The sequence below is a fragment of the Pteropus vampyrus genome, unplaced genomic scaffold (assembly GCF_000151845.1).
Source record: "Pteropus vampyrus isolate Shadow unplaced genomic scaffold, Pvam_2.0 Scaffold135, whole genome shotgun sequence".
Lineage (NCBI taxonomy): Eukaryota > Metazoa > Chordata > Mammalia > Chiroptera > Pteropodidae > Pteropus > Pteropus vampyrus.
This window is the reverse complement of record NW_011888916.1, coordinates 625,394-651,429: the sequence shown is the minus strand read 5'-3', so window position 1 is coordinate 651,429 and position 26,036 is coordinate 625,394. Positions and strand designations below refer to the sequence as shown.

The window sequence follows — 26,036 nt, the reverse complement described above, 5'->3', positions numbered from 1 at the left end:
TAGGTGCTAGGGACACCAAGAAGATGAGAACAGGGAAGGATTCTAGAAGGATTAGAAACTATTTACTTGAAAGCCATTATGAATTAATCATTTCAATTAAATCCTTACAACAACACTGTGGGGCAGGTATATTGTTATCCTCATCTTACAGAAGAGTGGTTAAGTAGCTTGCCCCAAATCACAAGGAGAGTAAATGGCAATTTGGGATTTGAATCAAGCTTTGCCTGGCTCTGAGCCTGTGCTCTTAATAAATTAATAATTATTACATAGTTAATTATAGTATAATGAGATAATTGGTGACAGAGGTGGAAAATTCACAGGAAGTACAGAGGAAGAGATAATTAATTTTGTGTAAGGTGGAGGCACTCTTTGATTTTTTCCTAGTAAACAAGCAAGGAAAGGAAATTTCAGGCACAGGTAAGAAACATATGCAAAGGCAGAGGAAAAATGAGGGTTTACCTATGAGAGAATGACAGGAGGAAGACAGGCCTGATCATGAAAGGCTTTGCATGCTTGGCTGCAGAGCACCTTTGAGAGGCCACCACCTCCTATTGCAACTCAACAACCACCCTCCATTCTGTAGCAAAGCCTTTCCAGGGGCCTCCTTGTCCTTCAAAATCCTTATAGTGGCTCCTGCTGTAATGAGCTGTCTGTGCCAGCCAAATCTAAGGCCTCATGTGTGCACACACATTCCCACCCTCTCGGGGCCCCTGCAGACTGTAACATACTTCGGGATTCTGCTGACAGAGGGTAGAGTCCCAAGGGAATATCCCCAACGACCACAGGGGTGATGAGAGCTGACCCTTCAAATTTGGAGCCCACCTCTCACAGACCTCTCCACCACAGAGTCAAGTCACTTTCTCATTCTACTCACAGTTTAGAGTCCAGCTTCAGGAGGAAGCCCAACCGATCATACTCTGCAAAAGAAAAGCAGAAAATGTCACTGAAGGCAAGCCACTGCTGACACTAGCAGACTGCATTCCCCAGTCCAAGACCATGGGGACGGACAACTGCTTTAAAGAACAGATACAAACATCTGTTTTGTGAAGGACCAGGTTCAAGCCAGGTATTTCCCAGGCCACCTGGGCCAACAAGTCTTATGCTGGTTAAATGTGGTGCCTGAAACTAAAATTTAGTAAACCACAAAAGTAGACCCCTGGAGAAGTAAGAAGGTCAGAAGAAACCTCTGCTTCTTCTAAGCTCTATGCACAATTTTGCTCATTCAGCCATGTTAACTGTGCGGTAAAGATGCGGCAGCTAAGGGGTCTTCAAATCTATGGCAACAATCCTTTTCATAACAATCACAAATAATTGATAGATGTGATTACATAAGGAATAAGGAATTTAAAATGAAATCTAAAAACAAATTAATAAGATGTTTTCAACAAATGATAAATCATTAATATTTTATTTAAGTTCTTTATATCTTGTCTCATTCTAAAATAAAGTTAGAGCAGTTTTAAAATTGTATGAAGTACAACATTTTAAAAAGAAGAAATCTGGGGGTTAAGGAGAAATAAACATAGGAAAAATAATAAAATGCAGCCAGGATAAGAATACCAAAAGTAGATGTCCTAAAGTCCTCTCTGCTTACCAGAGGATTGCAGATCTATCCCCAAGATTCCTCACAGCTAAAACTAAATGCAAAGCACTGATATAAATGGTTTACGGAGTCCATAAAATAAACTGGGAGAATCACAGCTATCCCTGATACTAAGACTTGAGGGAAGTTTCCTCTGCGCCCCCAAAAATATTTGTGTAAGGAAAATGATAGGATGTGTCATAGGATTGTTTCTTTACAGCTTGGTTCAATGATTGCAAAGTGTGTGTGTGCGTGTATGTGTGTGTGTGTAGAATGGCTTCACTAAAATAAGGTGGTCTATGAATGCAGTTCTCAGCTGGTGCTGGCCTGGCTTCATCTGAAGATAAAACGGAATCATTAAGACCAAACAATGGGATGGAAGAGGCCAGGCAGCAAGGCTTTCAAGGAACTCAGTCTCAGTAAGCAATGAATGGCCAAGAGAGGGAAATTACACATGCTGACAAGCATCTCACAGGAATCATTCTGTAAGGCCAATTAAAGCCAGACTCATGTGCTTTTATAAGCAGCTGAGTTGCAGTGAGAGAATAATTCCTCTTCTTAAAACTGAAGATACCAACTAGGACACGTAACTCAAGAGAGGGCTTGCTTCCCAAGAGATCATGATTGGGTAAGTAAAAGGCTTTCCTCAAAATAATTCTGGTTTCGCTCTAACTCAGATAAATGAATGAGATTTTGCTTAACATATGAAGAACTTATAAGGTTTCAATTTAAAAAATAAACTAAAAACAAAATTTGCAAAAAGTTAGTTTCAAAGTTTAATACTCTTTCAATAATTCTATTTTATTGTTTCATGAAAAAGAAAATCCCATTAACTTGGTAAACACCTGTTGCTTCTCTCCTGCTCCCCCCACCCCGTCATAACCTTGGGACAATTATCTTGCTATTGCTCCTCTGACCCAAGTTACAACCCCCTTGGACGTAGGCTGAATCCACACTTTGGCTGATTCCTTCCAGAGAAGGCAGAGAATGTTTTCTCCCTGTTGCAAACTCAAATGTCAAGGGCCAAGCAAGAACACAATATAAATGAGAAAGTGAGAGGATGTGATACCTCTTGCAGCAGCTCACACCACTTATGTTAGCTGCATTAAAAACAGATTCTGTTAAAATGTCTTTTTTTTTACCACGTATTTTCTGTAACCATAATTTTATCTGTGGTTTATATTCAATGGCATCTTAAGTTTTGTTTTACAACACACACTAATTGCATATTAAACATGTAAGAACATATTGCATTTCTAAAGAAATTATGTCTTCCTATGGCTTTCTTGGACTATCTGCTGTTTTCCTTTCACTTAAGAGACATGAGTACCAGCAATATTTCACTTTACGCTTTAAGAAAAGGTAACTGTGTGGCTCGATGACAAATGGCAGCCAACATTGGCTTCGGATCAGTGTGTGAGCTGATGCAGGGATCATTCTGCCTGCTCCTTTCCAGTGGTTCTTTCCCTGCCTTCCAGTCGCTTCCTCACACACATGCACCCACCAGCTGAGGAGTCCAAGGGGACCCTCGACAGATCTCCAGAGCTCTCTGTGTGCAGCTCTCTCCTCTCTGGTACTCTGCCTGCGACTTCTAGCTGCCTGGGTTACCCCGAATTCTCAACTCTGTTTCCTCTTGGGAAGGCTCTTGGGTTCTATCTAGGTTGTCCTTTTGTGTGCTGTGGTCTGGAAACTCTGTTCAGCCTGTTAGTTTAGGTAATTATAGGGCTAACCTCATTTGTCTCCCTTTCAGAGATCAGTGTCCTCTGCTACTTACTGTTCAATATTTGCAAAATCTTTTTCCATATATTTTGTCTGTTTTTTAGTTGCTCTGCCTTTCTTCACTTTTTCCTTTATCCAGTCTAGATCTTACCTTGCTCTACTGTTCAGTTTAGCCTGCACAATGATCTTTCCAATGCACCCAAACCGAATCTCTCATTCCTGCCCAACCCTCTCTCCTGAGCTCCAGACTTGTATGTACAGCTGTCTCCTGAACATTTCCACATCCTATAGACACCGAAAACTCAGGCTGCCCCACACAGTTCATTTTCACCCCCCTCATTCATGCAGACCTGGTTCTCCTCTTGCATCCTCTACCTTATAAATTGTACTATTCACCCAGCCGCCCAAGCTTGAAACCTGAGAGAATTCCTTGATTCCTGCTTCTCTCTTATTTAATTACCATGTCCTTTTATTTTCATCTTCACAATGGATCTCAGATACACTTACTTTTCTCTATTTCTACTATCCTTGACTAAGAAGCCAGCTTCCTTTCTCACATGGATTATTGTCATGACCTCCTACCACGTCTTCCTGACTCCTGCCTTGACTCTCTCTAATAGATACTCCATGTAACCAGAGCTATCTTTCTATAGGATAAAAATGGTTATGTCATAACTGCTTAAAGCCTTCTATTGTTCTCAGGATAAATCATCTTAGTTTACAAGGTCCTTCGTGATCTGGCCTACAGCGACCAGTCCAAGTTCCCTTTTTGGGTCCCCGCATTGCCCCTATTCTGCCCCTGCCATACTCCATGATCCAGCCAGACTATTTTCTTTGCCTCCAAAGTATTTTTATTACTTCCAGGCCTTTGTACATGTTTTTCCCTTCACTTAAAACATTATTCACAACCCTTTTCACATTGGTTATTTCCTATACACTGCTCCTGAATGACCCAAAGTCACCTCAAACTCAAAATGCTACAAATCAGACTTATCTTCACCCTATCCCCCATACGTTTTTAGGTTTGTTTTCTTTGGTAATGGCATTGCCATTCAGTTCCCCAAGAAATAAATTTTTGGTGTGCCCTATCTTTCTCATTTCTAAACACAAGCGGGGGTGGGGGGGGTGGTGAGGAGAGAAATAGACAGGAGTAAAGGGGGTCAAATATACAGCGACAGAAGGATATTTAACTGTGAGTGGTGAACACACATTATACATATGACATTAATGAATTGTACACTTGAAACCTATATGATTTTATTAACCTATGTCACTCCAATAATTTTAATTAAAATACATACAGACAGACAGATCCTCCTCCCTATACCATAGTCACTGCTTTTGCTGGAGTCTTTACTGTTGTCCAGATAATGCAGTTACCTCTTAATCTGTCTGTCTTCCCAGACTCACCTTCTGCCATTCCTCTCTAGGCAGCCTTTATGCCTAATAGCCATCGCAGATGATGTTTCTAACATCTTTAACGCCCTCACTCACCTTGCTGACTTGGAAAACACCTGCTCATCCTTCAAGATACGGCTATCACCAAGGCTAAATCTAATAGATATTTTTGTAGCGCCACAAAGACCTTCAAGGTTTGGGCTCTGCCTACTTTTCCATCCTATTTGTGCACTTTTTCCTCCCCTATGCTCTCTGCTTTGGCCATTTGGTCTTAATTGTATTCCCTAAATAAGCTATGAGCTCTCTCAACATAGGACTTTTCCTTAGGAGCAGTTTTTTTCCTGCCCGAAATGTGTTCTCATTTCTTTATTTGGTTAATTCTTGCTCATCCTGTAGACCCTGGTTCAAACACAGTCTTTTTGAAGAACATTCCCTGACCCTTCTGTCTAAACTGCAACCCACTTACATGTTCATTACTTGTCCTCAGAGCCCTTAAATTCCAGTTTGGAATTATACATTTATCAGACTATTTGACTAGTGTCTTTCCTCCATGAGACTAGAAGTTCTGCTAAGGCATCATAACTAACATTGTGCTTGGCATGTTAAAAGAATGAGGAATTAATGCCTTCTCTGATCTAAACCATTAGCCTGTTTCCTTATATGTGCTCATCACCAAATGGAGAGAACTTAATGCATTTCTGCCATTATTTGCTCGTAAGTCTGTAGTGCACATCTGTTGTTTTTGTCCTCCTTTAGAAATAAGCCCCTTGAATTTCTTTCAGGCAACTACTCTTCCCTCACTGCTGGCAAGAGGTGAGACTGTCCACAGGATTAGCCTAACCAAAGCATAGTTACTTGGTAAAATCTAGGTTGATTGGACTCTTTTTCTCTTAAGCTAAGTGATACAAGGGAGAAAAACTATGAAGAGATGGACCATTTGATGCAATCTAGATTCCTGGCACTGCCCTTCATGTCCTGAGGGCCAGCTATTAGGCTTTTAATTTGATTCTGTGGGTACCTATGTCCTTCCAGTAAATTCCTTTTTCTTTTGAGTTAGCTTGGTCAGTTTCTGTTGCATACAATTAAACAACTCTAACATTATGTATCTGTACCTCTAGCACCTAATATAGAATCTGGCATAGAACTACTGTTCTGTAAATGTGCAGAATAAATGGAGTGACCAAATGACCAAGGGAGCCTAATAAATAGTCCTAAGTCCTGGATTCTTTGTTTTCCTCCACTCCTTGAGGGAAGAGGGCAATATTAATGGTGGCAGCCATGGTGACAGTAGCATGCCTCTCCCCATCACTAGCCCAACTACCTTGTACACTAGTGCTTCCCTTGCTCTGGCCATTGCTGGCTCCCAGCCTATCCAGCTAATTATATCGCAGTCACCTGCCCATGGAGAGTCTGACCTAGCCCTTCTTAGACACTCTTCCTTCATTTCAGTTTCTGGCTTTTACTTTAGGGTTCTCTTTTATTGACTCTAAATTTGCCAAGGTAATTCCCTCTTGTCATTTATAAAAGCCTAAAATTTAACTTTCTCCATAAAGACTTCCTGAGGCTCCTGAGTAACGAGTGACTGCCCCATCTCCAATCCAGCCAGGAATCTTGCCTGAGAAGTGCTCTACTCTCATATTTATAAGCTGTTATATGCCACATAGTCATAAGCTGTTACTAATGGTCTAATCTGTGCACAGTTCCTCATGGAGATCTGACTAGCAGGAAAGTTTAAATATAATCTTTAGGAAATGTAAACTAGAATAGAAAATGATCAGGAAGACATGGGTATAATGCTCTTATGAGTACAAGAGCAGAGCTTCTTATTGTTGGGTTTGGGCGAGGCTACGGATCCCATAGCATTTCACTGTATACAAATGTGTTCTTAAAGTTGCATGTGAATTCAATCTAAACAATGGAAATGCTATTTTGAGTGTAACAACTCTTCAGGGACAATTCACCTCTGGGGAAGCTGGCAGTCAAGCCCAGGTCTCCCTGGCAGTCCACTGATGTCACGTCTGTAATAAGAACAGAAAATGCTGGGACTCCCAAGTCGACTAGGCACAATGTGTACTGATGTGCATTATATAGTTCTCCCAGCACCTGAGGGTACTCTCCTCCCAGGTGTCAAAGCAGCAAGTATGCAGTGAAGGAGAGATGCATAGTCTGGTGGGTTAGGCTTCCTGCCTCAGCCAGGCTGGAATGCCCAGCATTACAAAAAAAACCCAACCAAGGAGCACATATGTGTCCTTTGCCTGGCTCCAGGTGAGAAATGGCATGGCTGATGCAAGTCTCTGCTCTTCTCCTTCTGAACTTGCACCAAGTTAGACTTGTGAATGCATAAAGTGCTTTTTCAGATGACTAGTCCTTGAAATTAAACATTAATTCTTCCATTGCCATTTCAAAGGAATAACATTGTGTTCTAACTCATATAAACTCCTAGAAGGTTCAGAAACTGGACATAAACAAAAGGAGGCCATGCACAAAGGTGTGTATGCACCTAATAATGACACTCTTCTCTATACAAGGCAAAATTAACAGAATTACAAGGAGAAAAACACACTGGGTCTCCTGTCATCACAATGGAAACATATACCACTGAAAACTCAGGCTCACAAAATTAGTGAGAATTGAGATTTTGACAGAATAATTAATAAATGTGAACTGATATGGAGTATCTTACATCCAACGAGTAAAGAATGCACATTCTTTTCAAGCATATATAGAACGTTTATGAAAACTGACCATCTATGAGTAGCCAGTTTTTTATGACAAAAATTTTATGAACATTGAAACAAACTCAAGTTTCTATTCAACATTTAATAGATTCAGTAATACTTTGTATTTCATTTTGCTCATAATTTTATAATGTAAAGAAAATTATAAATGTTTTCACAATGACCTATTTAGATAACCCTAAGTCCCCTCCTGCTTATCTTAGCATGGTGTACAAATGTTATCACTGTCTACCCACGCTCTCATGTGTAAACAGCTGGGAGCACCATACTACACAATGAGGTCCTATCCGAGGATGAAAGGAGTTCGTCAAAGTTCCTCAAAGTTCCTCAAGACCTGTGTCCTACCAGATAGAGGCTCATCTTCAGGATTCTCAGCCCCCAAATGGAATTTCAGGGAATACAGATGCACACTGTGAACCAGGCGTGCTGCTGGCATTTTTGGTCTCCAGTGATCCACTTCCTTTTTTCATTCTAAAGAACCACCACAAATTCCCATCATCTGTCACTGTGCTTTGCACAAAGCAGATGCTTATTATATAACCACTGCTGATAACAACAATAAATATTTCCCATGAAGACCAGTTTGAGGAACATTACTGCAATATATAAAGTTTACTTTATGGGATAAAAATATGGCCATAAGGCAAAAAAATTCCAACCACATAAGAGAAGAAGCTCTGCTGCCAGATCTTCTTGAAAGGGTCTTTGGCTCCAATCTCCAAGCCATGATGAATTGCTAAGTGTAAAGGGCAGAAGGGTAAATAAAATGAGGTCCTATCCTAACCTAAATAGGCCCCTCATTTCTGAAGAAATGGCACTGCACAGTCTCTAATAAAAGTCATGGACTAATGTAAGCATAAGTAACATATGCCACGGTTTAGGTGGAGGAGGAAGTTGGCAACAGTCCTAAGTGGACTGTCAAACATGCCAGACGAAGGGGAAAACGAGGGGAACTACTCTTTATTGAGCATCTACTGTGTATTCATGCTGCTCTCAGTACTTTCACCTACACTCTCAATTTAATCTTTACAACCCTATGAGGTAGGTAGTATCTCCTTTTTACAGATGAGAAAACAGATGCTTAGAGAGGGGAAATAACATGTTCAATATTTCCAATCAATAAGTGGACCAGCTGGGATGTTGTTAATCCAACCCAGGTCTGACTCTTAAGTTTCCTTCTTTACATTATGCTATACTGACTCTCAGTGGTAAGAAAAAAAACAAGATCCTCATATTAGGAGAGCAGCTGCCATGAGAGCAATTATCTACTATTATCTCCCACCCCCTGCCTGAGCCCTAGCCATGCCCACTCATGAGTTGTGGGAGTCCACAGAGGCCTGACCAAAGTGCAAACAGCTCCCACATCATAAGTCAGGAAATAAATCATAACATAGGATCAATTCATCAAAGACAGACTAAAATAGGAAAAGCAGTTTTATAAAATAAACACAGAAAAATTCACTGACCTAGACTAAATTAACTGACCCAGTAAAATAACTTGGAAGTTCACAAACTGAAATCCAGTCTCAAATGGGTGTATGCTGGCATGGGAAAGGAGAGAAACCTAGCAAGAAGGTCATAATAAGACTGGGTCTCCTGTGACTATGAGCCCTCCATCTGAGCACAGCACAGCTCTTCACCAGTGTGACGGTGCTGGGGCCAGTGGAGAGTGGACCCTTCAGTGGTAGGCAGAAGCCCCATCCCAGTGAAGGCAAACAGGTCATGCACCAATTTCCCTTCTGTTCTTGATGATAGCTGGGCATGCAACGAATTCAATTCGATTCATGATATCAAGTGTGTCCAGACCACGCTAGGGCATCCTGCAGGAGGATTATGAGGAAAGATAGCTCAAAAGAGCAGTGGGATAGGATATAGAAAATAATGACTCACTCTGCAGTATGTACCTTAAATTTCATGGAGTTTAACACCTAGTAGGTAGATAAGTATAAATAATCACTAAGCAATTATTACATGAAATAAGACATTGTTCCTCTCGCCAAACAAAAATAATTTTATTTTTCCCAGTTGTATGAATAACACATGGTTACTGTAAAAATCCAAATGTAAAAAACTTACAAAGAATGAAGTAAAAACCATTTGAAACTCTTACTATCTAAAGTTAAGTGTTACATTTTGGTGAATATCTTCCCAGAAATCTCTTTCCACAAATAAATGTGCAAATGTGTGTAATTTTACTTACACGTGGCCTCAATATGCATGTTTGTTTCTGTTTTGTTCACTCAACAATATCCTTGACATCTTCTGTGTCAATAAAAATAAAACTGCATCGTCATTTTTAATGGCTGCACAGTATTCCACTGGATGGATGTGCTATTATTTATGTAATCCTTAAGTATTCATTAAGTGGATGGACACTATTGTTTCTACTCTTCATTCAACAAATATTTACTGAGTACTTATAATGTGCCAGGTACTGTTCTAAGTACTAGGGACACAGTGATGAACAAGATAGGCAATGTCCCTGACCAAATGAAGCCTACATTCTAGTGAGGGAGACCAAAAGTATGTGAGTAAATAAGCAGATAATTTGAAGGAAAGATGACTGCTAAGAAGGAATAAAGACCTACCTTCTTAGAGAAGGACTGGGTGTCACGAGAATCGATGACTTTAAAGTGGTCTGGGGAGACCTTCCTGCAGAGGTGTCATTTCAACAGAGACCTGAGACAGTCATGCAAAGCAGGAGGTAGGAGCATTCTAGGTAGAGGAAATGGTGAGTACAAAGGCCAGGAAGCAGGAAGGGACCTGGCATATTCATGGAATAGCAGGAATGCCAAAGTGGCTTGAGGTCAGTGAGGGGTAAATGGACTAAAGTGAAAGTATGAGATAAACAGAGAGAAACTGAAGTAGCAGCCAGCAAGTAGGGCCCTATAGGTCACAGAGTTTGAATTTTACTTTAAGTGCACCATGAAGTCAATGGAGAGATTTCAGGGGGAATAAGGTATTATCTGATTTACATTTTTGAAAGATCACTCTGGCAACAATATGGAAAATGGACTGCTGGGAGGCAACAAATGAGCACAGAGAGACCAGTTAGGGGATGTTCACTTGTCTAGGGGAGAGAAAATGGTACCTTGGACAGTGGTGCTAGAAAGAAATGACTGGACAAGGAAACAATGTGAAGATAGAAAAAGTAGGAAAAGGTGAGGAAGAGGAAGAATCAAGGAAATTCCTAGGTTGTGGCTTGAACAGTTGAATAAATGGGAAAGGAAAAATGGGAGAGGAACGAGGTGCAACATACAGATCCTACACGTCTCATCAGATTATACATAAGTAGTTTGGTTTGGGGTGAGATACTGTAAATGTTTTTTTCTTTTAATTTTAGATTTTTCAATTGTTCATTGTTAGTATATAGAATACAATTTTTTTGTGTGTGTTTTGATCTCATATCCTGTCAGTTTGCTAAATTCAGTTACTAGTTTTTGTAGATTCCTTGAGATTTTCTATGTAGGCAATCGTGCTATGTAATGAGGAGGGTTAGTTTTATTTCTTCCTTTCCAGTCTGTATTCTTTGTATTCCTTTTTCTTACCTTGCTCTACTGGCTAGGACTTTCAAAAGTGGTTTCTGATCTTAGGGGGAGAGCAGTCTCTTACCATTAAGTGTGATGTTTGCTCCAGGTTTTTTGTAGATGCCCTATACCAGGTTGAAGAAGTTCCCTTCTAAGTTTGCTGAGAGATTTTATTATGAGTAGATGTTAAATTTTGTCAGATGTTTCTTCTTCATCAATTGACATGACCATTAGTTTTTCTTCTGTTGACAGGTAATATGGTAGATTATACTGAGTAATTTTTTAATGTTGACCCTTCCATTCTAAGGATAAATGCCACTAGGGCACCAAATCTGGGTGGGTTAGCTATTATTTCATCAAATATTTCTTCTGTACTGCACTCTTTCTCTTCTTCTGGGAGTCCAATGACACAGATAGTAAACCTTCTGGTATTATCCCATAAGTCACTGAGGTTCCATTCAACTTTTCAAATCTTTTCTCTTCTGTTGTTCAGATTGGATCGTTTCCATTGTTTGTTTGTTTTTTAGGCGAGGTAACCCTTGGTTGACCTCACAGATTGCAAGGACCTTGTCACCTTACCATCCCTTATTTTTTTTAATTAAAAAACATATTTTACACCTACAGCACCTCGTTTTCCTAGGTGGTCTACCATCCAAGTACCAACCAGGCTCGACCCTGCTTAGCTTCTGAGAGCAGACAGGATCGGGCTTGTTCAGGGTAGCATGGCCATAGACTCCATTGTTTTATTTTCAAGTTCACTGATTCTTTCCTCTGTTATCTCCATTTTGTTATTGAGCCCATTCAGCTGCATTTTTAAAATTTCAGTTATTGTATTTTTTCTTAAATCTTAATTTAGTTCTTTTTTTTTTTTGGCTAACATATTCTATCTTTCCAATCATTTCAACAGTGTTTGCCCTTACCTTTGAGAGCATTTTCATAATGGCTACTTTAAAGTCTTTGTTAGATTATTCGAACATCTGTGTCATCTCAGCACTGGGATCTATTCATCATCTGTCCCATGCAAATTGAAATTTTCCTGGTTCTTAATATGATGAGTAATTTTAGATTGTACACTGGATATTTTGAATACTATGTTATGAAACATTAGGTCTTATTTAAATCCAGTGGAGAATGCTGATATTTTTGTTTTATCAGACAATCAACCAGGGAGAATTTAGGTGGCCAGTTCTGACCAGCATTATGTAGGTTGTGGTTTCAATGCCAGCTCCATTTTCAAAACCTATTCAGGTGTGTCCTCTCATGTATCACTCAGTGTTCAGTCTGGGACTTGAGCCATGGTCTATTCCTTAGTTCAGTTCTCAAAGTCTTTGGTATATTGGTTGGAATCAGATGCATGCGTACACACACAGCTCAGGGGTTAGGCTGGAAGTTCATAAACAAATTTATGGCGTCACTTTCCTGAGTTTCTCCTTCTCTGTTGTTCCTGTACTTTCCAATTCATCGAGCCTCCCCTTCTTGATTCTCTGGCCAGAAAGCTGGGATTTTAGTTACCACATACAACTTGTTTCCTGCACTGTACCTAAACCTGGGGCCAAGCAGCAGAGAGAGAAAAAGGCAACCGAATTTTGTCACTCTCTTGGGATTACAGCTCCTCTGCTCAGAGAGGAAGGTTTCCCTTCCTCAGTTTTAGGTGCTTGAGGGCTCCACTGTGGCTACCACCACTGTGGGACAGCCCAGGAACTAGGGCACGAGAGAACAGAGGAAAGACTAACCCTTGGGTTTCCCCCTCTGTCTGAGCCTTAGAGTCCCATTCCCACTCCAGAGCCATAACGAAAGGTCTTCTGGAATTCCCTCTGTGCCCTGGTGTCCACTGCTGGGTTTTGGGCTGCCTCGAGTCTAGGACATGAAATATCAGAAGAAAAATGAGAAATTCACTGCCAGTGTAGTAGTGCTTTTAATTCTAGTCTTTTCCTCTAATCTATCTGCTACTATTTATATTTCGGAGTTCTCAAATAGCTGCTAAATGCATTATGTCCAAGCCTTTAGCTGCATCCGGTGACAGAAATAGATTCTTATACATGCATCTTGTCCATATATCCTGGTATGCATATAAGCCCTCATTTATGCAAAGAAAACACCAGGGAGAGGAAATGCCAGGTCATGGGGTATGTATATATTCAAATTTAGCTAACACATAGTCTTTTCCGAAGTGGTTATAACCAATTTATCCTCTGACCAGTAGAAACCTCTGTACCACAGCCTCACCAAAACTGGAACATCAAGCTTTTCAAGTTTTGCTGTTTTGATAGATATATAGTGGTATCTCACTGTAATTCTAATTTGCATTCCCTTAGGCACTAATGTAATCACATATCTTTTCATAGGTTTATCAGCCATTTGGATTTCCTCTTTTGTGAAGTATTTGTGAAGATGTGTATAAAGCATTTAGCACAGTGCTGGCACATAGAAGGTCCTCAGTAAACAGTGGTGGCTGTGATCATATTCTGTGAACATCATTCCCCTGTCCACGCTGAAACAACTACTTTCTGCTGCCAACAGCACAGTTGTGTGAAGCAAGGAGACTGTCTCAGACATGAGAGCCAAGCCCCACTGAGCTTGAATGATTTTGTGTAAAAAGGGCAAATGTGCCAATCTATGTGTCTTGCGCTATAGATACAGGGAAGAGAGGAAGTGTGTCAGCATGTAGGAGTTTTAGCCTAAGTGCACAGTAAAGAAAAGTGCAAAATAAAGTGCACCTCCTGGAGGCGGTATGTATTTGAGTGTACGGGGTGCGCATGTACATGGGCAATAGGGTGCATGTCCTCGGGAAGCTGCGATGGTATCACCAGCCTGGTGTTCTGCTAGGCAGCCTGATGGTCACTACCCCAGCATTCCCAGATTTGGGGTCTCTGAATGCCCTCTGCCCCACTCTTTCTGACAAAAGACATATCTTTTTATATAAACCTGAACCATTCTGATGGGGAAGGAGCATCTACAGCAAACTTCTCAGTGCACACTTTTAAAGCAATTGACAAAATCTTCTAGGTGTTGCATCCCACCACTGCTTCCTAGACCATGAGGCCCTAGAAAGGCTTCTTAAGACTTTCCTTCAATTCTGAGGTATTCCATTGCCCATCCCACCCCCCAGGTACCCCCCACCCCATTAGGCTCCACTTCAAATGTGGCCAGTGCTGAAAGGATGATAGATGGGGAGGGACTGGTACCTGAGCCTAGTGTTTGTCCAGCGGAGTCAAAGGATAGAACCACTGAATCTGCAACACAAGAGGACATGTTCATTTCTTTCTCTTTCTTACAGTAAAAAGACAAGCTCCCACTGGCTCTGCCCAAACCCTCCCCAGGAGAAAGTCAACTGCACAGAGGAATGGAACTCAGCTGCACAGAGCCTCCACAAGTCCATGCCCACCCATCCACTGGGCCAGGAGGCCCTGCTGAGCCCAGCCCCAAGCCTCCTGCCACCGGGATGAACGGTTCAAGGCAGAGACAGGCCCCGAGTTCTTCAGAGGCATTTCTTGCCAAATTAGGGGATAAACTTACTTATTTTTCCTTCTCATAGTGAACAAAAAAAATTAAAACAAAGCATAAGAAAAGTTCTCTCTTGCATCTAAAGGCACTAACATTCCCCTGTGACTTCTCCCTTTCTTTACCTACTCATATACCCAAATGCTTATTATTTTCCCCCCAACAAAAGGCTTATTAAAGTGGCCTATAGGAACTTACAGTAAACATTGGAATAAAATAATGACGTCAAAGAAAAAAAATATTATGTAGTCGGGGGAATGTTAGTGTACAAAATGCATGCCATGAGGACATATACAAATGCTACAGCTAGAATCAAGGAGGCCGGATCGCCTAAATGGCCAAAGAAAAGGTGAAAATGAACAGCTTCAAAATTCAGTGCCTACAATGCATTCATTCATTCATCTATTCAACTGTTCAGTAAATATTTACTGGGCACCTACTAGGTACAAGATACTATACTTTGAGATACAGCAGCAGACAAAAAAAAAAAAAAGCATGGTCTCTGCCTTCATGGATCTACCTGCCATTAATCTAAGAGAAAAAAATATTACCAAACAACAAACTATTCAACTAAAAATTGATTAAATGAAAAAGAAAAGAATACTGTGAAAGTTTCTATTAGGAAGCAGACATAGTTTGGAAGGGGAGTGGGTGCTGGTTATGGGAGGCTTTCCTAAAGAGGTGACACTTGAACTAAAAGCTGAAGGAGAAGTAAAGGTTAACCTAACAAGAACAGAATGGAGCATTCCAGGCTGAGAAAATGCCTACTGTGGAGAACCGAAGCAAGATGGAACAGGGTGCTTCAGAAAAACTAAAAGACCAAAATATAAAAGCAAATACTCTACAGTGATCAGAGAGAAAATTCTCTTGAGGGGTCTTAATAAAGGAGGATGCTACATGATGTTGAAGACAATCTTCTACAACATTTTTATAAGTAATTGTGAATCTGGGATGGCTGTTTCTTATAACATGAGCTAATACAAATGATGGCATAAAGCTAGGGTACAGTTCAATAAACACAATTATAAGGGACACCAAGATAATTTAAGGCCCAAGATAACCTCAGAGACCCCAGACTCAAAAGGGATCACATTCAAAGGGCTCACCTACTACAAAAGAATGTCAGCTGGATGGATATAGGACCAGTGTCTACAGCCACACCCCCACCCCCACCCCCACTTTATCCTTCAGATCTCAGTTTCTATGTTATTTTCTCTTATTGCACAAGGAAATCTGACACAAGTTATCATAACTGTAAATAACATGTCCCCACTGCTTGACTACATGCTCCATTAAGGTGGACATTATATCTGCTGTCTTCACTGCTGCATTCCCAGCATAAGACCTGGCACTCAATAACTATTTGCTGAATAATAGTCCTAGAGAAATGAATGGACTACAAATTCTTCAGGCAATCTTTCACATATATTTTTTTTCTCATAACCAAATGTCTACAAAGAACTGGGTGGCAGAAACTGGAAGGGTTCAGATAAGAATCCAGAGGCAGAAATTCTGTATTGCTAGTTAAGCGCAGATCCATATGCTTTGAAACCTATCAAGTAAAAGGTGGAGTTGACATCGTTTAATAAAAATGTAGAAGCATGATTGGCTGACCACCGTGAGATACAATCAATGTCTAACTCTTACAAATTCTAATTATCAACATTTCTCACATCTGTCTCCTCTCAACGCTACTGACCTTTCAGAAAAGAACCTTGTTCTCCCCCCTCACCTCACTCCCTCTCTCTCTCAGCTTACAATTTACATACTATAAAAGTCACTCATTTTAAGTATACAAGTCAATGATTTTTAGAAAATTTAGAGCTGTGCAACCAGCACCAATGCAACTTTAGAGCATTTCCATCTCCCTAAAAAGATGCCTCATGCCCATTTACAGTCACACTCTGTTCCCATTTCCAGCTCCAGGCAACTACCAATTTACTTCTAATCTCTATAGATTTGCCTTTTCTGGACATCTGCCTTCTTTTTTTTTTTTTTTTTTTTTGCTGGAGCTGTTCTAATAGCCCTCTAACCATACTCCTACCTCCAACTTAGCCCACTTCCATCATCCTTTATACTGCTGCAAGATTTTTCTAAAAAGTTACCTGACTGTGTCTTTGCTCTTGATTAAAATGCTTCAGTGGTTTCCCATAGCCTGTAAGATGCAGTTCAAGCTCTGACATTCAAGGTCTTCACCCTTTTGCTTCATTTGCCACCACTAATATACCTCATGTCCCAGATATGCTAACCTACTTCTGCTTCCCCCAAAAGACATGTGCCTTCATGTCTTCAGACATCAGACATACTATTCTTTCTGCCTGTTTGCATGAAAAAAAAAAAAAACCTCCCACTTCTCCAGTAAGACTCAACTCAATCATCCCCTCTTCTTGAAGCTTTCTCGATCAATTCTGCCCATTCTCTTCTGTATGCCATCGCTGTACTGCTATTATGGAATTATTATACTGCATTATAATTCTTGTTTACTTCTCTTTTTTCTCTCATTAAACTGCAGGATCCCTGAGGACAACTGTCTATTCATTTTGAGGATCTAATGCCTAGCTCAGTGGCTAACCAACACACAGAAAGTGGTCAATATTTTTATTAAACAAATGAATAAGCTAGTAAGTGTCCCTGCTTTCTTTCAAAGGTGATATTACCTGAGTCATATTTTACACATTATGCATATAGATTCTCATTTAATTCAAGTCAATCTTGAACTGTCCTTGTACCAGGAAGCTTCAGAAGTTCAAGCCTGGCCTCATCCTAGGAAGATACAAGCATTCTCACAAATCAGTGCAGGGGGAATAAGAAAAATGCCCAAGGAGCTTTCTAGGAGAAAGATCACATTCACCTGGAGAAGATTAGGAAAAGCTTTCGGAGGAGCTGACTGCCCAGATGAACAACAATAAAAACAGCATCTCAAATTTTTATTGCAGATGACAAGTATTTTTCCAACTGCAATTTACCTCTTTGAACTCACAAGCAGTCCTGAAATAATGTCTTAAACTTTTCAATCTAAACATAAAGAAAACAGGGTAAAAGTTAACTAAATGACTAAAACTTAACTAAGACTAAAAGAAAAAGGACTAAATGGTAACAGTGGTTGTCTCTGAAAGAAAATGATAGGTGATGTTTATTCTCCATATTTTTGCAAAATTTCTACAATAAACATGTATTACTTATAGTACCAGGGAGGAAAAAGTTAAAAAAAAAAAAAAAAAGAACTCTTATATCCAGCTCTAGGATTTTAAAATCTAACTCATTGGTATCAATGCAGAAGGTTCCTGACTGCCTTCATTACTCACTGTACATGATAAAAAACTGTTCAACTTTTCCCGCTAGTTACTGAGGTATCCTTACGTTTCATGCCACTTAAATACACCTCAGCTACACCAATGACTAAATAAATGAGCTTTTTAAAACTTCTTCCCTCCTTTCCACAAATATTAGCAAGTACCAGATACAAGCACACCTTGTCTTATTGCTCTTAGCTTTATTGTTCTTCACAGATGTTGCAGTTTTTACAAACTGAAGGCAAGACCCTCCACCAACAAAAAGATTACAACTCCTTTTATTGTGATACTTCCTTTATTGTGATGGTCTGGAACGAACTCACAATATCTCCAAGGTATACCTGTACTAGAGATATGGAACTGAATAAGAGAGAGTTTTTGCCTTCCAGCCAAGGAAGACAGACAAATTAACAGCCACTTAAAATAAAAATAGTTTGATAAGGGTATGCAAAGGATAAGCAACAAACAGATGTCTGGCTTTACTGTAAAGTCAGTGTTTTCACAAATATTATTTCCAGTGATAGTGGGATGCTCCCAAGAGCATGTGTCTTTAATCTGTCCATGATGCAAATGAGAGGAAGAAATTTCAGGAAGAAATTTCTGATGCTGAGCCCTGGGGCACATGAAGTGACATCCATGTTTTGATGGATAATGCTTTGAGCATTAAAGGCACAGACTTGAGAATCAGTTTAACCAATCATTTATTTGTGTTTATTCAAAAGGATGTAAGATTACTTTAGTTATAAACCAGTTTGACAGCTAAAGGGAAAATTTAGTAATCAACAAGTTGAGAAGTTTGTTTTGCAAGAAAGAGCAAGACTCTCCAGACTTCTCCTTCTCAAGTTAACAAGTATGTCATTTTTATTTAAAGCAGCCCAGGCTCCAGCTGTTCCTGGCTCCCAGGCCAGAGGCGGCCATGTGGTGTGCTGTACAAGTGACCAAACAGAATTCCAGACCAAACTACAACAGAGCATCGCTGCACATGACTTCGTTCAATGAGAAAACCTAGAATTTACTGAAAATCTTTTATTATGGTCAGATGTTTCCTGTGTCTGGTTTCTGAAGCAAATAAAAGGAATATAAAGGGAGTATGAAGAATGGGAGTCAGTCTTTCCAGTTGTTGGAGAGGCTTCCAAAGCTTAATTATGCAGTGAACAAGCTACATTTTCAGGTACTACCTCTCATGGTATACATTCGACACAGATAGTTGGCTTGGGCCAACAGATGTTGACTGTTGCTTGATTGGGAGGGACCTGCATTTAAACCACATGACACTGCCTCTCCTCTGGCCTCTGACAACTGAACCACAGGTGGGTACCTGACCCAAGGACATGCGGTTTATAGACTGATGACTCATTTATGGGGCAGATAGGTTCCACCTTGTAGAGGCTTGAATTGTGAAATACAGAGAGTTGGGGCCATTGATAGAAGACACAAGCAGACGAACAAAGAAGAGACCTGGAGGCTATGGGCTGAACTTGATGCTGAGCCCTGGGGCCCATGTTAGTGGCATAGCCTCAGAGTGAAGAGCAACAACCCTGCTGTTGAAGGCAACAAGACACCTTAAAGAGCTGCCTTAGTTCTTCCAGGACCAGTCTCTGTGGCAGCCAGCTATACCCTGGATCATCCTTCCATGAGACCTTAGGATTTAGCTTTTCCTCTGTTCCCTTGAGTCTTGATCTATACTTGAGATTCTCCTTTTCATGTCTCTTGCTACCATGGAGCTATCTATAGTCTGAGTAGGCTCACCTCTTCTACCTTCCAGTCCTCATGCTTCAACCTTCTCCTGTTTAGAAAAAAAAAAGTGCAGCTCACTGTCAGCATTCATTTAACATCACGCAAAGAAATGCTCCATTTTCTAGGACTTGACATTTTCAGTGACTGAGAATTACTAAATTTTGTAAACAGAATGCTATAAATAAAATGTTATTTGTTTCCAAAGACCATCAATATACTAGAGTGATGCAAAAATAATAATAAAAGCAAGATATTTCATGGCAAACTTTGGAAGTAAGATTAGAACTGTAATCCGTGAGTTATCTCAGGATAAACGCTGCAGCCACAAGCACCCCTGGTGAGTAATCCTGGGGCACCAGTAAAAGGATTAATACCCTAGAGTGCTCTCCGCCTTCCTGATCACTAGGTGGATGAGGTGGACCCTGCACCAGGTTGGACCCGCTCCAAGCGCAACCTACCCCACCGGGCCCGATTCTCAGAAGAAGTAGAGGGCCCTACTTGGACCTTGGATCTAAACTATGTTTTCCAATCCAGCCTTTATAAAAGAGCTCTCAACTTTAGGCATTTATTAGTGGCCATATGGCTACCTGTGTCTTGTTCTACTTTCTCCAATGCTTAGATCCTGGGGGGAGGAATCTAACCTATAGTTTTAGTATCTCAATTTCTTCCTTCCTAACCCCAATCCCAAATAAACAAAATCTGAGAGATGAGATTCCTAAAGATACATAGAGGGGAAAATAAGTCTGAGGACAGAAAATACAACAAAACCATTAATTTAGGGGAATGTGGTATACAGAAGAAAATCAGTGACATAATGAAAGACATAGCAGTAGCAGGACAGAGGAAATCATAGGAGGTGAGAATTGGTTACAAGAAAGAATATCCAAATGTGGCAAAGAGGTGGAAGAAGCTGATGGATAAAAAGACACCACAGAATTATTCATCAGGAGGGCATTTGTAACTTTAGTGGGAACAATTTCTGTATAACGAACGATCAGATTGTGTGGACTCAGCTGTGAATGATTTAAGTGGAAGCTATTGATATAGTAGACTTATGTCAAGAAGTTTTTCCTTAGATTTCTGTCATTAGTTTAACTTACCAAACATATATAGAGTTCTTACTAAGTTCAAGAGACTGTATGAAAAGATTAGGTATGACCCCTGACATGAAAGAGTTTTGAACTTAGGAGGAGAACAGAGATACAATAACTAATTTCAATCCTCTAGAGAAGTTGCTATAGGAGTTCAGATGGAACAGGGAGAATTTTCACTGAGAGAACCTGGGATGAAACGGAGGAGACTGTATATGAGCTGGTATGAGACAATCTTATAAGACAGGCTGTGCTGGAAGGGCGGGAACAGCTGGAGAGGCACTGAAGCATGCAAAGTGAGTAGTGTGTGGTTTCAGGAAGGTAAAATCATACCTAGTTAATATGTCTGGATTTCTTTTAGGAGGTAAAAATGCACATGACTAAAAGGGAACTAGTCAATACAATCTGTTTAGACTTTTAAAAAAGGCTTGACACATCAAAGACTATTTTTAAAAAGTGAGTCACCATGAAATTGAAGGAAGAAACTGCTATGTCATCCAGGAGACAAAAGGCACTTGGCAGAGGATCAGGGAGGGGCAGGGTGCCCCCTGGGGCACCAGCAACAACAGCGAGACCGGGAAGTCTGGGAGTATCCTCTGTGAGATGGGGGAACTGAAGGAGGGCGGCAGCGCTTACAAACACCTGTGTGTGCAACAGAAGCAGCTGGAATAAAAATGGAAATAGGCATGGGCTGAAACTGAAAGTGGGATGGCAGGATGAGGTCTGGAGCATCAGGGACATGGGAAAGTTTTAGTACTGGGGCACTAGAAATAAGAAGGAAATGAATTTGGCACAGGAACCACAGTTTGCTGAACCCTGACTTATACAACACATATACCTTTGATTCCTTCCAAACCCCCCCAATGACAGAAAAGACTGATTGATTGTTGTAAAGCTGAAGTACACAAGAACAAAGAAAACGAAAGAGGAGACACCTGCAACAAAAGTCTGAAAGTTGGAAAGTGAACAACTGGAATTGACTCAGCAAACCCAAGAAGGCTGCATCCTATACTAGTATTGGGGAGAGCTGAGATGTAACCTGAAGAACACTACAGAACTCCCTAAAGGCTCAATCACTGGCAGCACGAGGTACTACTGGAAGTCGGAGAGAAGACCATACAAAAAAACAAGACACCACACTCTTAAGTATAGGTGGACAGCCAAGGTCACAAGGCATTAGAGGAAAGTATCTCATGTAAAGACAAAGACCTCACATATTTGGGATATAAACCTAAAAGCAACAAATGAACAGGACAAACAAACAGAGACTCATGGACATGGACAATGGACTAGTGGTTAAGAGAAGGGAGGGGGAAAATAAAAAAATAAAATGTTAAAACAAAGTATGTATATATAGTATAAAAAAATAATAAATATACTGGCATTTAAAAAAATAAAATAAAAAAAATAAAGACAAAGACCAAAATAAAAGATATCATCTTCTAAAAAGAGGTGTATTTAATGAATAAAAAGGAAAAATAACTCAGAAATTTAAAACATGATAGCAGAAATAAAAAGCACTGGAAAAAAAGTAGAGGAACTCTCTCAGAATGTAAAGAATGTAAAGCAAAAGGCAGAGACGAAAAATAGGAGAAAAGATTTTTTAAAAATTAGAAGACCAGTCTAAGAGATATGACAACTAAATATGGGAGTTCTGGGAAGAGAAAACAAGCAAAAATGAAAGGGAGAAAATACTCAAAGAAATAATTCAATATAAATAATTCAATATAACTAAAAGACTTGAGTTTTTGAACTTGAAAGGGCCTCTAAGTATACAGCTCATTATGAAAATAGCCTTGTACCATGGTACGGCATCATGAAATTTCAGAACATTCAAATTTCCAGAGAGAACAATAACAAACAGGTTCTATACAAAGAGTAAAATATCAGAATGGCATAAGAACCCTCAACAGGAACACAGAAAGCATAGAATGAATTGGGGCAATATCTTCAAAATACCAAGGGAAAGCAATTTCCAATCAGGAATTCTATATCCAGGCAGACTGTCAATTAAGTATGAGAGTAAATTTACCTCTCATGCATTCTTTCTCAGGAATTAGTAGAGAAGAAAATGAAAAAACATGAGATTCATACTTTCTCTGTCAATTAAGTATGAGAGTAAATTTACCTCTCATGCATCCTTTCTCAGGAATTAGTAGAGAAAAAAATGAAAAAACATGAGATTCAGGAAATGATCTATATCACAAGAGGATTATGGTGAAATGAGACTTCAAGACCATAGCTGGGCATCAGGGACAAAGAACAAACAGTCCAGGGTAGTGTATGTCAGAAGGCTCCTAGAGAGATCTCTTCAGGAAAATGAAACTATAGACTACCAAATGTGTTTGAACATATGGAGAAAAAATTTATACAACTGAGGAAGAGATTAGGGTTGTCTAAATCTTCTCTGTATAAGCACATAGAAAACTAAGCAAAACAAAAAGCAAGACTATTATCAACTTCAGGAAAAAAAAAAAACAAAATCTACAGTGAAAAAACAGTAATCATAGTATCTATAAACAGCATTTTCATGATCATAATATACGAATTGAATGTCGTTTAAATTGTATTAGGAGAAAGGGAGGATGGACTTCGTATTTGTGGTGGAGTAGTGAGTGTGACAGAGTACTAAATATTCATCTTCTACTGTATCGAGTCATAGATAATACTCAAGAACTGGCAATATAAGTATGTTATTTAGAGATCTGGAAGTATATACCAAACAAAGTAAGTTAAAAGAGTTGAAAATGGATGCCTCTTGGAGGTAGGAATTCAAGTCATGTGCTAATGGGGGAGTGCCTTTTCTGTTGTTTTTGTTGGTGACAAGCCTTATAGAATTGTCTCTTTGAACTAATATATATACTAGAATATGTATAACTTTATATGTACATAGTTACATGTAACAATAACACTTGTATAACTTTAAGAAAAACAAACACTCAATTAACTTGTATAAAATTGCACAGCCTACAGTGGCAGGGCTGGGGCTTCGAATCTAGTTGATTTGGTTCCCTAACCTACATATCATATATCTACCAATAGGGTCAATGAAGAGTCTATTAGAAATCTATATGCCTCACATTTGATCATATCCTACTTAATGTCTTATTAAATACTGCCTTATATTACTTTGTTTTTTTTTTTTTTCTCCAAATGTGCTCTCTCAAATATTTTTTGTCTAGTATAAGATATTTTTAAGAGACAGTGTCCCCATATGTGTAGTTTTTTTTTGTCTCGAGTCTCAAAAAAAACCCCCAAAAAAACCCAACTGCAAAAAGGCATATTTAAGGTAATTACGGGCATTGGAATGTGGAAGAGGTACTAGAAAATATTAAGGAATTAGGGTTAATGTGAGATAATAGAATTATGACTACATTTTAAAAAGTTATCTGTTAAAGATGCATACTGAAGTGTTTATACTTAAAATCACATGTCTGGGATTTGCTTTAAAATCTGATATAATTTTTAAAATCCAAATCACACACTCACACACACACAATCTGTGAGAGCATGGTCTGCATTATTCTCGTGTGCCAGAGACCCTTGGACAGGATGAGACTATTAAGTCATTTGCCATATGACATTAAGTCATTTGCTATATGACATTATTGCCTTTATCTGGGAAAAATATGCACTTAATATGGCTATAATTAAAAGAGCATGGTACGATTCCATTCTCAAGAAATAACTTAGTTAAGACAAAAGGAGGGAACAAAATGAAAAGTTGCTCAACAAAGTTTTTATACTTTGTCATGAGAAATTTTACATACCTATTACTCTGTACTATTTCTATTTTTAAAAAGAGGATACACACCTCTCAGTACTCATACTGAAAAAGGAAAAGCTGTAATTGGTTGTCATCACTGTTACTCATCTTAAGTATAAAGAGTGGAAGGCATGGGGAGAAATGGAATATATCCTGATGAAAATGTAAAATAGTGAGACAGCTTTGGAAGACATTCTAGGAGTTCCTCAACAGGTTAATATGACTCAGCAATTCTACTGCTAAGTATATGTACCCAAGAGAAATTAAAATTTACATCCACACAAAAACTTGAACACAAATGTTTACAGCAGTTTATTCATAACAGCCAAAAAGTGGCAAGCTAAATGTCCATCAACTAATGAATGAATAAAATGTGGTATATTATTTCACCATAAAAAGGAACAAAGTATTGATTCATGATTCGACATGGATGAATCTTGAAACATTATGAAAATAGAAGCCAATCACAAAAGGCCACATATTGTATGATTCCATTTACAGGAAATGTCCAGAATAGGCAAATCTATAGTGACAGAAAGATTAGTAGCTGCCTAGGGCTGGGAGTGGTTGGTGGAAAATGGAGAATGACTAAAAATGGGTATGGAGTTTCTTTCTGGGGTAATAAAAATGGCCTAAAATTAACTGTGGTGATGTTTGCACACTCTGTGAATATGCTAGAAACTGAATTATATACTTTCAATGGGTCAGTTGTATGGTGTATAAATTATGCTTTAAGAAAACTGTTACCTTCACAGGAACAGAACAATTCTAAAATTTGTATGGAACCAAAAGAAACCCTGAATAGCCAAAGTAGTCTTGAGAAAGAAGAACATAACTGGAGGCATCATGCTCTCTAATTTCAAACTATATCACAAAGCTATAGCAATCAAAACAGTATGGTATTGGCATAAAAATAGACACACAAATCAATGGAACAGAATAGAGAGCCCAGAAATAAACCCTTGCCTATAAGGTCAATTAATTTATGACAAAGGAGCCAAGAATATACAACAGGAAATGGAGAAAGGACAGTCTCGCCGATAAACGGTGCTGGGAAAATTGGACAGCTACATGCAAAAGAATAAAACTGTAGCACTATCTTACATCCTACACAAAAATTAACTCAAAATGGATTAAAGACATGAATGTAAGACCTGAAACCATAAAACTACCAGAAAAAACAAAGGCAGTAAGCTCCTCGATGTCGGTCTTAGTGATTTCTTGGCTTTACATCAAAGCAAAAGCAACAAAAGCAAAAATTAACAAGTGGGACTACATCAAACTAATAAGCTTCCACAAAACAAAGGAAACCATCAGCAAAATGAAAAGAAAACCTACTGAATGGGAGAAAATATTTATAAATCATAAATCTGATAAGGAGTTAAAATCCAAAATATGTAAAGAAATCATACAACTTAACAGCAAAAAAAAAAAAATCTGATTTTAAAATGGGCAGAGCATCTGAATAGACATTTTTTTAAAGAAGACACAGAGATGGCCAACAGGTACATGAAAGATGCCCAATATCACTAATCATCAGAGGAATGCAAATCAAAACCACAAGGAAATATCACCTCACACTGTATGAACGGCTATTATAAAAAAGACAAGAAATAAGAAGTGTTGGTGAGGATGTGAAGAAAAGAAAGTCCTTGTGCACTGTTAGTGGGAATGTAGTATGAAA

At 39.2% G+C, this 26,036-nt stretch overlaps 1 protein-coding gene across 9 annotated transcripts in view; it reads right to left on the bottom strand.

The window, feature by feature from the left end:
* The window catches only part of ST3GAL3 (ST3 beta-galactoside alpha-2,3-sialyltransferase 3), a 182,023-nt gene that overhangs the window by 98,228 nt on the left and 57,759 nt on the right, over nt 1–26,036 (bottom strand). For 4 of the 9 annotated variants that reach the window (XM_023535032.1, XM_011367534.2, XM_011367531.2 and 1 more), the window contains exon 3: nt 875–917. In XM_023535032.1, coding sequence (XP_023390800.1) covers nt 875–917 — 43 coding nt within the window. Of the gene's footprint in view, nt 1–874; nt 918–14,149; nt 14,198–26,036 lie in introns of all 9 variants that reach the window. The other 5 variants (XM_011367533.2, XM_011367528.2, XM_023535030.1 and 2 more) reach the window with 2 other exon arrangements.